The following is a 12,705-nucleotide window of genomic DNA, read 5'->3' on the forward strand; positions in this document are numbered from 1 at the left end:
AGGAAGTGCAGAGAGTCCCAAATAAGAGGATCCCAAACAGGCCCACTCCAAGACACATCATAGTGAAAATGGCAAGAGTGAAAGACAAAGACAGGATACTAAAAGCAGCAAGGGACAGGCAGCAAGTTACATATAAGGGCACCCCTATAGGATTATCAACCGACTTTTCTACAGAAACCCTGCAGGCCAGAAGGTTTCGTTCTTTATTTTTAATGGCTGAGTAATAGTTCATTGTATATATGTACCACTTCTTTATCCAATCGTCTATTGATGGGCACTTAAGTTGCTTCAGGTATCTTGCTATTGTAAATTATGCTGAAGTGAACATAGGGGTGCATATATCTTTTCAAATTAGTGTTTTGAATTTTTTTGGATAAATACCCAGAAGTGGAATCACTGGGTCATAAAGTAGTTCTAATTTTAATTTTTTGAGGAAACTGCGTACTCTTTTCCATCGTGGCTGCACCAATTTGCAACCCCACCAACAGTGCAGGAGGGTTCCCTTTTCCCCACATCATCACCAACACTTGTTGTTTGTTGATTTATTGATGATAGCCCTTCTGACGTGTGTGAGGTGATATCTATCTCCTTGTGGTTTTAATTTGCATTTCTCTGATGATTAGTGATGTTGAATATCTTTTCATTGGCCTATTGGCTGTCTGTATGTTCTCTTTGGAAAAATGCTTATTCAGGTCCTCTGCCCATTTTTTAATCAGATTGTTTGGAGTTTTTTTGGTGCTGATTTGTATGAATTCTTTATAAATGTTGGATATTAATCCCTTACCAGATGTATCATTGGCGAATATCTTCTCCCATTCAGCAGGCTATCTTTTTATTTTGTTGATGGTTTCCTTTGTTGTGCAAAAACTTTTTAGTTGATTGGAGTTTTTTCGTGTTTCATTAGGTAAGCCTGCATTGCTATGAATTTCCCTCTTAGGACTGCTTTTGCTATGTCCCACTGATTTTAAGTCCTGTGTTTTCATTTTAATTTGTCTCACGGTATCCTTTGATTTCTTCCTAAACTCATTGTTGACCCATTCAGTGTTTAAATAGCATGTTATTTAGCCTCCATGTGTTTGTGTGTTTTCAGTTTTTTTCCTATAATTGAATTCTAATTTCATACTATTGTGGTCAGAAAAGACACTTGATATGATTTCAGTCTTCTTAAATTTATTGAGACTTGTTTTGTGGCCTAACATGTGGTCTATACAGTATTGGAAAATGTTTCATGTGCACTTGAAAAGAATGTATATTTTGCTGCTTTGGGTGTGAAATGCTCTAAAAATATCGACTAAATCCATCTGATCTAGTGTGTCATTTAAGGCCACTGTTTCCTTGTTGATTTTCTGTCTGGAAGGTCTAGTCACTGATGTCAATGGGATGTTAAAGTCCCCTACTAATGTGGCAGTGGGCCCTAGACAAAGGCCTTCCCAGACCATGTGGTCACTAAGGATTTCACGCAGGCTTCAGACAAAGATATTCCTGGACTGTACGGTCATCAAGACTTCTGCGTTTAATATTTCCAAATTCCTACCTCACCCAGGAGCCAGTCAGGAACTGCCACAATGACCACATGTTCTAATAATACATCTTAGCTGCCAACCTGGAAACTTCAGGGTGTATAGCCCCGAGTCACACCTGGGTTGGTGCTCAGCTTCTGGACGTGAATCCGCTGAGCCAGTGCCAGCATTAATAAAAGTTGCTTCCCACGCCTTGGTGTCCTGTCTCTTTGTCTGGGTTCCCCGCAACACTATTGTGCTGTCGATCTTTCCCTTTATGTGGGTCAATATTTGCTTTATATATTTATGTGCTCCTATGTTGGGTGCATAAATGTTTACAAGGGTTATATCCTCTTGTTGTAAATGTTCTCCTCTGTCTTTTATTATACTTTGTTTAAATGTCTATTTTGTCTGATATAAGTATTGCTACTCTAGCTTTTTGTTGTTGTTGTTTCTATTTGCATGAAATAATGATGTAGGCTATTTCTTGTGCTGGGGTCGTAGTCTCGTGAAGCCAAAGAATGGAGACTCGGTCCAGAGAGGTAAAGTTTGTGGCAGAGGATAGTTTTATTAAAGCAAGAGAAAGGTTACAGCTCCCGAGTGGGAGGGGGTACCCGGGAAATGGGATGCCCACTAGCTAAAAGGCTTGAGTTTTATACTTTTCTTTCTGCCTGGAAGGGGGAATGCTGGAATACTGGTGTCTGTTATTAAGGTGTTTATCAGGTTTGTTCTGTTGCTAAGCCTTAGGAAGGCCTTTCTTAATGCCCTACAAAATGGCTTTATTGCTTTGGGGCATGATTGATGTCTCTGTTCCAGCATGGGGGAGTTACCCTATGATTTTGAAAGCAATGGCTAGTTTAATGAATGACCAGTTTTTTATCTTATCTTTGCTCAGTCTACAAGGGAGTTCCTAACTGCCTGATATTATACTAACTAACCTGCCTCAATATCTTTTTTCATCCCTTTACTTTTAGTCTGTGTGTATCTTTTGGTCTGAAGTGGGTCTCTTGTAGACAGCCTATGTATAGGTCTTGTTTTCTTATCCATTCAGCTACCCTATGTCTTTTAAGTGGATCATTTAATCTACTTACATTAAAAATGATTATTGATAGGTACATAGTTATTGCCATTTTATTATTCATATTTATGTTCTCTTCTCCCCCCCCCCTTCTTCTTATAGAAGTCCCTTCAACATTGTAATACTAGTTTGGTGGTGATTAACTCCTTTAGCTTTGTCTTCTCTGGGAGAGAGATTAATTTTTGATTTAGGGGATCAGGAAATGCATATTGTAAGAGGTGTTATTTGAATCAGTTAGGACTTGGTCAGATGAAGAAGTCAGATTTTGTATAGAATGAGTAAAGTGCAGAAATTGGTAAGTACAGGGCTTGTTGAGTGTTGGTGTAACAAATGTTATAATGAGTAGATGTGAAAAGTATAGTTGGAGATAGGATTTGGAGGGACCAGGTGAGGTCTAGGATGCCCAGCTTCTATGCTTTGATTTGAAACGTGGTAAGCACTAATGGCTCCTTAATCTGTCAGTTGGACTAATGTCATTTTTTTATATCTGTACCAAAATCTTGAAAATATCTTTGATTCTTCTTTCATTCACACCCTACATTTAATTTGTCCATAAATTATTATGAGCTTTACCTTCAAAACATAGCCTTACACTGTGGCCCTGGATTACTGCCATAGCTTCTAAATCGTCTCCCTGCTTCTGCCCTTGTCCATCCTCTGTCTATGCTTAATCCAGTGAGAGTTTTTGTATTAAAATATATGTCTGATTATGATATTCTTCAGATGAAAACATTCTTAATTCATTCAAATATTATGTGCATATTGTGTACAGGGCACTGTTATGTGTCGGGGATACAACGGTGAACAAAACAAAAACCTCTGCTCTCAGAGCTTACATTCTAATGGGACCAAAAGACAACAAATAAGATAAATAAGTACAATATGTATAATATTATAATGTAAGCTGCCAAGGAGGTGAAAAGATAGAAGTAGGGAAGGGGGATAGAAAATATCAGGGTGGGATTGATGGGGTGGCCACGGAATGTCTTACTGAGTAAAACATGTGAGTCAAAGACTGAAGTGAGAGGATGAGCCCTGTGGATAATGAGGGGAAGAATGTTCCAGGTAGAGGGGAAAGTAAGGGCAAAGGTCCTGAAGCAGGAGCTTGCCTGTCATGTTCCAAGGACAGCAGGAAGGCTACTGTCACCAAAGTGCTATGGACAAGGGAGGATGAGGTCAAAGAGGCCATGAGGACTCAGATCATGGAGGGCCTTGTAGGCAATCTGTAGTGATTCCAGCTTTTTCTTTGAGTAAGAATTTGGTGCAGGAGTGACATAATCCAATTTATATTTCAGAGGATCATGCAGGCAGTGCTGAGAAGTGTCTGAAAAGGGATGTGGAAGCAAGGAGCCTAGTTGGGAGGCTACTGCAACAATCCAGGAGAGAAGCGATGAAGGTTCAAAGATGATAGCAGAGGATCCTAGATGCATTGTGAAGGTAGAGTCAGGATTTGCTGACAACTTGGCTGTTGAGTTTTAAAGAAAGAGAAGAGTCAAGAATGGGGAGTATTTAGAGGAGCAGATACTCAGGGCCATTGCACAAGCTCAGTTTTGGACAGGTTACATTTGAGATACCTATTCAACATTCAAGTGGAGATGTTGGGTGGGCAGTGGATACTTAAATATAAGTTTGGAGTTCAGGGGAGAAGTCTGGTTAGAGATAAACATTTGGGAGTTGGCAGCATGTAAATCATATTTAAAGCTATGAGAGCGCATCATCGTGAGAAGAGACCGTGAGAAAAGACCAAGAACGGAGTCCTGAGACTGTTGTTTAGTGGTTTTACTTGAATTTGGTAGGCAAGCCCTGTTCACCCAGGGATGGAATGCCTGCTTAATCTGGCACTAGTAATTTTGGCTATTTTGGCAGCTTTGGTAACACTTTCTCTTGGGGAGGGATAGATGAGAAGCAGAGAGGGGGTGGTCCATGTTTCTGTTGTCATTATAAGATCTACAATGTGACGTTCTCAGAATATGGGGGCAAGCTTAAGAATTAATAATGATCTGCAGAAGGAACCTGCTTTCAGGGTGTTTTAGCCAATATTGTTCTGGCTGCAAGTGATAGAAACTTCAAGCTTGCTTAAATTGCATGGAGAATAAAGACATTGCATGCTGTATAGAACTGAAAAACAGGAGGGGAGAAGGGCCTCAAAAGCAAATCGGCCTGAGGAGGCTCTGTGGTGGTTTTTTTCTCTCTCTCCACCTCCATCTCTGCTCCTTTCTGCATGTGTGCCTGACCCTTTTCTCTGCAGACTGGCTTTCTCCATCTCTCTCTGGCTTCAGGCCCAATGTAGCATAGCTGCCCGCTCCGCACTCTAGCAGCCAGATCACATGTCCCTGCCTCACAGAGGCTGATTTGCATTCTTTCTCAGTGTCAGGGGACAGAATGATGAGTTCATTTTGGGTCTTGTGTCTCTCCCTGACCCAGTTCTCTATGGTGGTGGTGGGAGAACGTCTCACTGTCCAACTTCAGCTACAGATGCCAAATCGTGTGGGTGAGAGGCAGGTCCAATAGGACAGCGATCAGGTGAGCAGGACAGACCCCCAAAAGATGACCACTGCTGAGAGTGTGATGTATTCTCTGTAGAGAAGTGGCCACCAGCTAAATCGAATCTAATGACTGGATTGTTTCTCAGACTAATCCAAGTGTCTGTCTTAGGTTTGCCTTCGCTGAACTGGGCTATAAAGTTATATCCTTGGCTTTTATTGAAGATCTCTGTTAAACACAGATACATGAGCGTCACCTCTGCTCTTATGATCAAATAGTGGTGAGAACATTGTCTACTATATTACTTGATGTTCCTATATAATGCTTTACATTTTTGTTGCAGAAGAGTTATTTCTCTAAGGAATAACAAGCATGTTTTTTGGAATGAGGGCTTTAAAACTTGTTAGGTTGCCCTTGTGCGTAGCCTCAAGGCTACGCATTAACTGTGCAGTTAGCAAGATTATAGAACAATCAGAAGGGAAATAGCCAAAGGATAGCATATATCTACCTGGTGAGGGATCTCAAACTCAGATGCCTGTAGTGTCCAGGCAGTTAACTAAGGTGATCTGGGTAAGCTTAAGACAGTACGTGCCAACTCTTTCTATTGAGTTTGTAATTTAGCTGCCTAGTTACATTGCCTTTTAAAACACTAGGCTGGCCAAACAAAACAGCCAAGTATAATAGAATACAGCCTGCCAATTGTCAGACCTTGGAGTCTCACACAGCTTGCTGGTCTTAAGCTCCTCAGTGTGGGGTCCCTACATAGGATAGTTGCCTTCCTAAACCTAGCTTGTCCTCCCCAGTGGGACAGGGCCTTCCTCCCCCATTTGGTAGTGCCAGGGCCCATCCAGACTTCATGTCCAGAAACATGTGACTTTTCTTTCCTGCCTATGGCCGACTCCTGTGTTCCTGTTTCTTACTGATGCCCTACTTCTTCTAAAAAATGTCTGCCTCTTGCAGGGGACACCTTGATCCTGACCCACAGGAGTGCAACCAGCTATATACTTTGTACGGTAGTCCTGTCAGGATGCATTAAGGGAACCCAGCATCATGACAAGGATGCACACACTGTTGTTTTGAAGAGGAGGTGCTTTCTACAGGTCATGCTTGGGTTCTACTTTGAAAATGGAGAGGAGGTGTCCTTGAGAGCAGACCCAAGTGTTTTCAGTTTTAGAAAAGTGTCTCTCAGGTGACAGGTTGATATGTGAGCCTCTTGATTTTGCAACAGTATCTTATAAATTTGGTCAGTGGGAGTTAAGCCCCCTGTGCCAAGTCAGCTAATTGAGTTCAAGGCTAAGGAGACGGTCCCCAACCTCCACAGGTGCTCTGCCCTTCTCCTTCATCACCCACCTCCCACGACCATTTGTTTCTAAACCAGAAGGCGAGTGAGTGGCCTTTCAAGTTCGAGAACTTAATATTTGCAGAGAATAAAGCCCAGCACGAGGCATTAAGATGGAAAACAACCCTGAAGAGTGTGTGGGAACCCCACTGCCTATATAGCATTGTGTTTGGAGTAAAAAGAGCAACATATTTAAGAAACTTAAAAAAGAAGAAGAAAAAGAGATTTACAATTCTACCATTCCGCATAAGAGACTGCCTTGTGAGTAATGCATTATTCAAGGGGCTGCGCTTTTATGCACTTTAAACTATTTTGGCTCCAGCACTTCTAGATATTGCTGATTCCATGGAAAATAAAATTGAAAGCAGCCCTCTATTTGGAGATAACATTGAAGCATTCTCTGCCACAGGCATTTAGTAGAAGGAATAGAAAGGGCTTTAATTATAGACAACTGGGTTTGAAATCACGCAGTGGTGGTGATCTCAGTCTCCAGTCCTGGCCAGAGGAGGTGGAGATGTGTCTGATCAGCCAGATGGTCAGTGGTTGGCTGGGTTGAAGGACACCCAGGTAAAGAATCTGAGTGTGGCATGGGCCTGCGCCTTCTATGAAGGGCCAGTGGTGGGGGGTGGGCTGCGAGCATACAGCTCATCCCCACTCAGCAGAGACTCGGAGTGCCTTTTTGTGTCAGGTTTCTTCTAGGCATGGGGGGATTCAGTGGTGAGCAAGATGGACAATGTACTTGGCTTCACCAAGCTTATGATCTAGAAGGGGAAGATAAAGTAATGAAATTATAATTTTGGATTATTATAAATGATAAATGATCATTATTATAAACGATAATTTTGGAAGAGTGATCTTATAGAAAGCAACCTCCGTGTGTTGCATGGGGGGTTGGGGACAGCCTCTGTGAAGTCTAAAGGGTCAGAAGGACTCAGCCATCTAGAGCAAGGAAAAGCAAGGGCTCGGGCCCTGAGTCAGGATAGAGCTGGGCATACACGAGAAACGTTCAGGTCTGTGTGGCTACAGTGCAGCGAGCTCAGGGGAGGTGGTGCCAGACAAGCTTAGGAAGAGAGGCAGAGGCTGCTCCGACAGGCATGGAAAGGAGGCTTTTAGGCAATGAGGCCACCTAACCTGGCTGGTATTATAAAGATCTTTCTGGCTGCTGTGCAGACCGTGGAGTATAGCAAGTAGGGACAGGAGTGGAAGCAGGAGCCTGTGAGATCCCTATTTGTTTTCCTTTCCTGAGCATTAAACAGATTAAATCTCCACCTGCTTACTGCAGTGAGGTTGCAGTGTTTGCCTAGTTAATGAACTTATTGCAGATGTATCAGCCCAACCAGCTGGTTATCAGTTAGATCTGGGTGACAGCAAAGGGCAGGGGAGGAGCTCCCTCCCAGGCAGAACCTGTGCTAATAACAGTATAACCAGCCACAGGCAGGTGTGCAGAGGAGAGGCTGGGACTGTTCACCAGGAAAAGAGCAACATCTCCTCTGGCTGTGGTTGCCTTGCTCAACCCCCTCCCAGGCTCCTCTTCCTTCTCTTAGGCCAGGAGGAATCATCATAACAGAATTAACCAGAACAAGAAGGCAACAAACGCACACACTGAATCAACAGTTAATAATGCACAAGTAGTCATGGTGCTGAGTAGCCTTTAGGTGACGCCAAGTGATGCATGGCCTTGTTGTAATGAGGTTGATATAACCTTGAAAGGGGGTGGTGGGGTGGTGGGAGAGACTGTGTGTGTGTAGGTTGATTAAAGCATGTCTCATTTTATAGCTCAACTCTCCATGCTATAATGAGTTACTGATGAATTCCACCTCAGAGCCAGACCCTATGTTTGGTGGGGCTAGGGAGAGACGTGTAGAGCTGAGTCAAATGGTGCCTGGTACAGGGCGATAAAAGCTGCCTGCAGAGGCATGTGGGCAAATTGAGAATGAAGGCTGAGGTCCTGGGTCACTACAGATTGATGATTTGCTGAATATGGGGAACACAGACAAGAGGATGAGGTTCACAGAATTGGAATCCCAGAGAGGGTAGGTCCCCGAGTCCCCCAGTGGTTGCTACACCACCTGGCTTGAGGATTACTGGTCTGGCCCAACCTCCTCATGCTACAAATGGGTGATTACTTGTCCAGGGTTGCCCACTGAGTTGGTGGCACAGCCACAGCCAGAAACCAGGTTTCTAGACATCTCAGCCTCCTGACCCTTTCCATCACATAAGGCTGCAGCTTGAGCGGAAGCTGCAAGAGGGGACTGCCTGGTGCAATGGATGGTCATGGGTCAATCAGACAGAACCCAGTTTGACTTTCACAACCTGGAATTAAAATGGCCACTCCTGCCTAAACCCCTGAAGGCAACAAGGCAATGCTGAGGTTGCATTTTGTGTTTCAGGACCTGCCAGGAAGAAGCCGACCCTCTTATCCCTTGTGGCCACAATGCTGACTGCCCGCCTCTTCAGACCCCTGTCACAGCTCCCGGGGAAAACTCTGAGTTTCTCTGATAGAGAAAATGGAACGAGGTAAGAAACTGAAGGGTAGAGGTGGCCTTGAAGGTTGTACTGTCTGGGAAAAACATCTCCCTCACACACTGATCATGCAGGTGGTAACAGGTCTGACTCTCAAAGATGTCTCTCAGTCGCTGCATCTACCAGTGAAGGAAACTTAAAGGTTTCCTCAGAAGACTGAGACCTCCCAGAGCACACAGAGCACAGAAGAATATCTTTCATCAGACATTTTTTTAACTTTTTATTTTGAAATAACTATACTTTATACAAAAGTTGCAAAAATAGGGCCGGCCGAGTGGCACGTTGGTTAAGAGCTGGCTTGGGATGCCAGAGGGCCCCGGTTCGGATCCCACATATGAGGGCCAGTGACACTGCCCTCCACAGCTAAGATGCTGAACAACAGCTCGACCTGGAGCTGGGATGCCATGAGTCTCTGGCGACGGCATAGGCTGCAGCCCCTGTGACAGTGGGTTGCCATGGGCTACCATATGTAGCCAGCAGCCAGCGTGAGCGGCCAGCAACCTGTGAGCGGTCGTCCAGAAGCCGGCGACTGATCTGTCTCACCCGGGAAGAGCGCAATGATGGCGCCAACTTGGGCCAGTGAAGCAACGTCCTCCACAACTAGACTGAAGAACAAAACAACAGCAACTTGTCTGTTCCCCTTCCCCCGATTACGCAGCGCTGTTCCCATCCCCCCAATTCCCCAATAAAAAATTTTAAAAAGTTGCAAAAATAAGACATCGGTTCCTGTATCCTCTTAATCATTTAACTTCCTCGAATGTTACCATCTTACAAAACCATAGTGCAATCATGAAAACCAGGAAATTGCCACTGATATAATGCTATTAACTAACCTACACACCTGATTCAAATTTTGCCAAATGGCCCACTAACGGACCTTTTCCTGGTCCAGGATACAACTCAGGGTCCCACAGTGCATTTAGTTGTCATGTGTCCTTACTCTCTTCCTATTGGGGGCAGTTCCTGAGTCTCTTGTTTTTGATCATGACACTTTGGAAGAATGTCCTTCGTCTGGGTTTGTGTGAGGTACCCATGTTTAGATTCAGGTATGCACGTTTGCAAGAATGCCACCCAAGAGAGATGGCGCACTGTCAATGCATCACCTCAGGAGGCACAGGATAAGATGTTGATGTGTCTGATTACTTTGATCACCTGGATTATTGCTCTTTTCAAACCTTGCACATGAAACCAGTTAACTGAAATATCCTGAGCCTTCACTGAACTGCTTGTGTGACTTAGAGAAAGCATTAAGTACAAATTAAACAAGCAGCTCTTCTTCCTTGACAGCTTCCAGGATTGCCTTTTCCAAAGGGAAGTCAGTGTGTTCTGCTACCTCATTTTCCTCTCTTGCAGCCAGAGCAAGGAAAAAATAATACCTTTTTCTTTTATATTTGAGAGGAGTGAAATTAAGTGTCAGGTAAAATTCAAAGACCCAGTAGCTAGAAAATTGATGCGTGTTTTCTGAGCCAGTAAATATGTTCAGAAGAACATACATTTAGGCTTTCAGCAGCATTTGCTTAAAAGCATTTCCATGGGATACAGCAGCTTGGTTAGAAGTGGGGCTTCAACTACCAGAGGACACCATATAAGAAGCATTAAAATGGCCCTTCCAGCAGAGGGGACATTTAATCGAAGAGGGAATGGAGCCTGGCTCTATTGAAAGCCTTTTGAAGGTGATTTACTGCAATTTTTTTTCTCTCAGCGAGTGATTCATAGAAATTGTGAAATCTGTCTTAAATGTGGTTTTTAGAAATTTCTGGATATTATTTTCTATAGAGGAGAAATAATCCCAAAGGAAGTTAAGTACTTTTACAAAGGTTTTTATCCTGAAATTAAAGGGAAGTGAGGCATTAGTCAAGCCTCTGGCTCATTAGAGGGGGGGAAAAAGGGCTGTCATGAGGAGATTCTGACTCTTCTGAAATGATTGTGGAAATTACCTGGTTAGGCTGAGGAGGCTGGGGACAGGGTGGTCAGGGACAGAGCTGGGTTAAAGTGCTTTAGCTATCCTCAGGGCAAAGGTGCCAGCAGAAGTCTGGGAGGGAGACCCACTTGTGTGAGGAGATGGAAGGAGGGTGACCACTGTGCTTGGATCAGACAGGAGATTTTTGGGTGGGGAAAAACTTTGGTCTGATCATTTTGCATGAATCTCAGTTGGAAAGGGCCTCATACTCCTTTCCCCACCTGTGGGTGGATCCTGTGATAGCATCCTTAGCAAGTGACCTTACAGCTTTTATTTGAATGTCTCCAGCCATGGTGTGGTCAGTACCTCTCACAGCAGATCCTGTCTTTAGATGATGCTATTATAAAGTCTTCATATCGAGCAGAAATCTTTTCTCCTCTAAATCCCACCCCTTGTTCCTGGGTCTGCCTTCTGTATTCACACTGAAGAAGTTTATATCTTATCCCTAGGGACACTGTGCCACTCCAGTACCCCTCCCCTGACGTCTCATTTCATCTTCATGCTTTTCATTGCTCATCTCCCCTGGTTTCCCCACTCAGCATCCAGGTCTCCCACTCGCATGATGTCCATTTGGTCTGTGCTCCTTCTTGAGATGTGGTGCCCCGGACAGAACAACGCCCATGTGTACCTGCCTCAGAGCAGCAGTCACCCAGTACGTGGCATCTGTTCAGATGAAAACCTCCCCAGTAGTGGCTGACACCTGCCCTGCCCTGACACTTGACAACCTGTGCTTTACTGACTCTGCACAGCCCTCAGATTTTAGATACAACTTAGCAATATAAAGGAACAAATTATTGATACATGGAACAAACTGGATGAATTTCCAGAAAATGATGTTGAGGGGGAAAAAGCAATCCCCAAATTCCATTTATATAACATTCTTTTTTTTTTTTCTAAAGATTTTATTGGGGAATTGGGGGAGGGGAACAGTGTTGGGGAATTGGGGAAGGGGAACAGTGTTGGGGAATTGGGGGAGGGGAACAGCCAAGTTGTTGTCCTTTAATTTTAGTTGTGGAGGGCACAGCAAGCTCAGCTCCAGTTGCTGTGTTCAATTAGTTGCAGGTGGGCATAGCCACCATCCCATTCGGGAGTTGAACTAGCAGCCTTATTGTTAAGAGTGCACACTCTATCCCCTGAGCCACCCAGGTGGCAACTCAGCTCAAGATGCCAAGTTCAGTCTTAGTTGTGGGCGGGCATAGCCCACCATCGAACAGGCAGCCTTGTTAGGAGCATGTGCTGTCACCAGCTGAGCCATCCTGCCACCTGTTGGCAGCTCAGTGGCAGCTCAGCTCAGGGCACAGCTCACTGGCCCATGTGGGAATCCAACTGGCAACCTTGTTGCTCAGAGCTCGCACTCTTGGGCAAGCTCTTAACCAAGAGAGCCACTTGGCCAGCCCTATATACCATTCTTGAAATGACAAAATTATAGAAATGGAGAACAGATTAGTAGTTAAAGAGGATGTGGGGAGGAAGGGAAGTGGGTGAGACTCTAAAAGGATAACATGTGAGGGATCCCTGTGGTGGTGGAAATGCTCTGTATTTTATCCTGGTTATGATATTGTACTACAGTTTTGCAAGATAACATTAGGGGAAGTTGGGTAAAAGGTACAGGGCATCTCTCTGTGTTATTTCTTTTTCTTTTTTTCCTGCTGCAACGTGTTTATTATGTGCCAAAAAAACTACACCACAGCTTACTCTACACATCTGTAGGAGAGTGCAGTCTTGCCTGCATATACTACAATGAGGTAGAGACTTCACACACAGCTTCACAAAACCCACAGAGTAGCTGGGATATGCAACAATGCAACATCAGCTCAGCGGG

General features: G+C 44.1%; 1 protein-coding gene across 4 annotated transcripts in view; it reads left to right on the forward strand.

Annotated features, from left to right (window-relative positions):
- The window catches only part of BDH1 (3-hydroxybutyrate dehydrogenase 1), a 43,384-nt gene that overhangs the window by 7,321 nt on the left and 23,358 nt on the right, over window positions 1–12,705 (forward strand). For 3 of the 4 annotated variants that reach the window (XM_019651422.1, XM_019651431.1, XM_019651442.1), the window contains exon 2: window positions 8,791–8,917. In XM_019651422.1, the coding sequence (XP_019506967.1) occupies window positions 8,835–8,917 (83 nt within the window). In that variant the 5' untranslated portion in view covers window positions 8,791–8,834. Of the gene's footprint in view, window positions 1–5,037; window positions 5,101–8,790; window positions 8,918–12,705 lie in introns of those variants that run through there. The other variant, XM_019651435.1, reaches the window with a different exon arrangement.

Source organism: Hipposideros armiger, unplaced genomic scaffold (genome assembly GCF_001890085.2).
Source record: "Hipposideros armiger isolate ML-2016 unplaced genomic scaffold, ASM189008v1 scaffold_8, whole genome shotgun sequence".
NCBI classification, from domain to species: domain Eukaryota; kingdom Metazoa; phylum Chordata; class Mammalia; order Chiroptera; family Hipposideridae; genus Hipposideros; species Hipposideros armiger.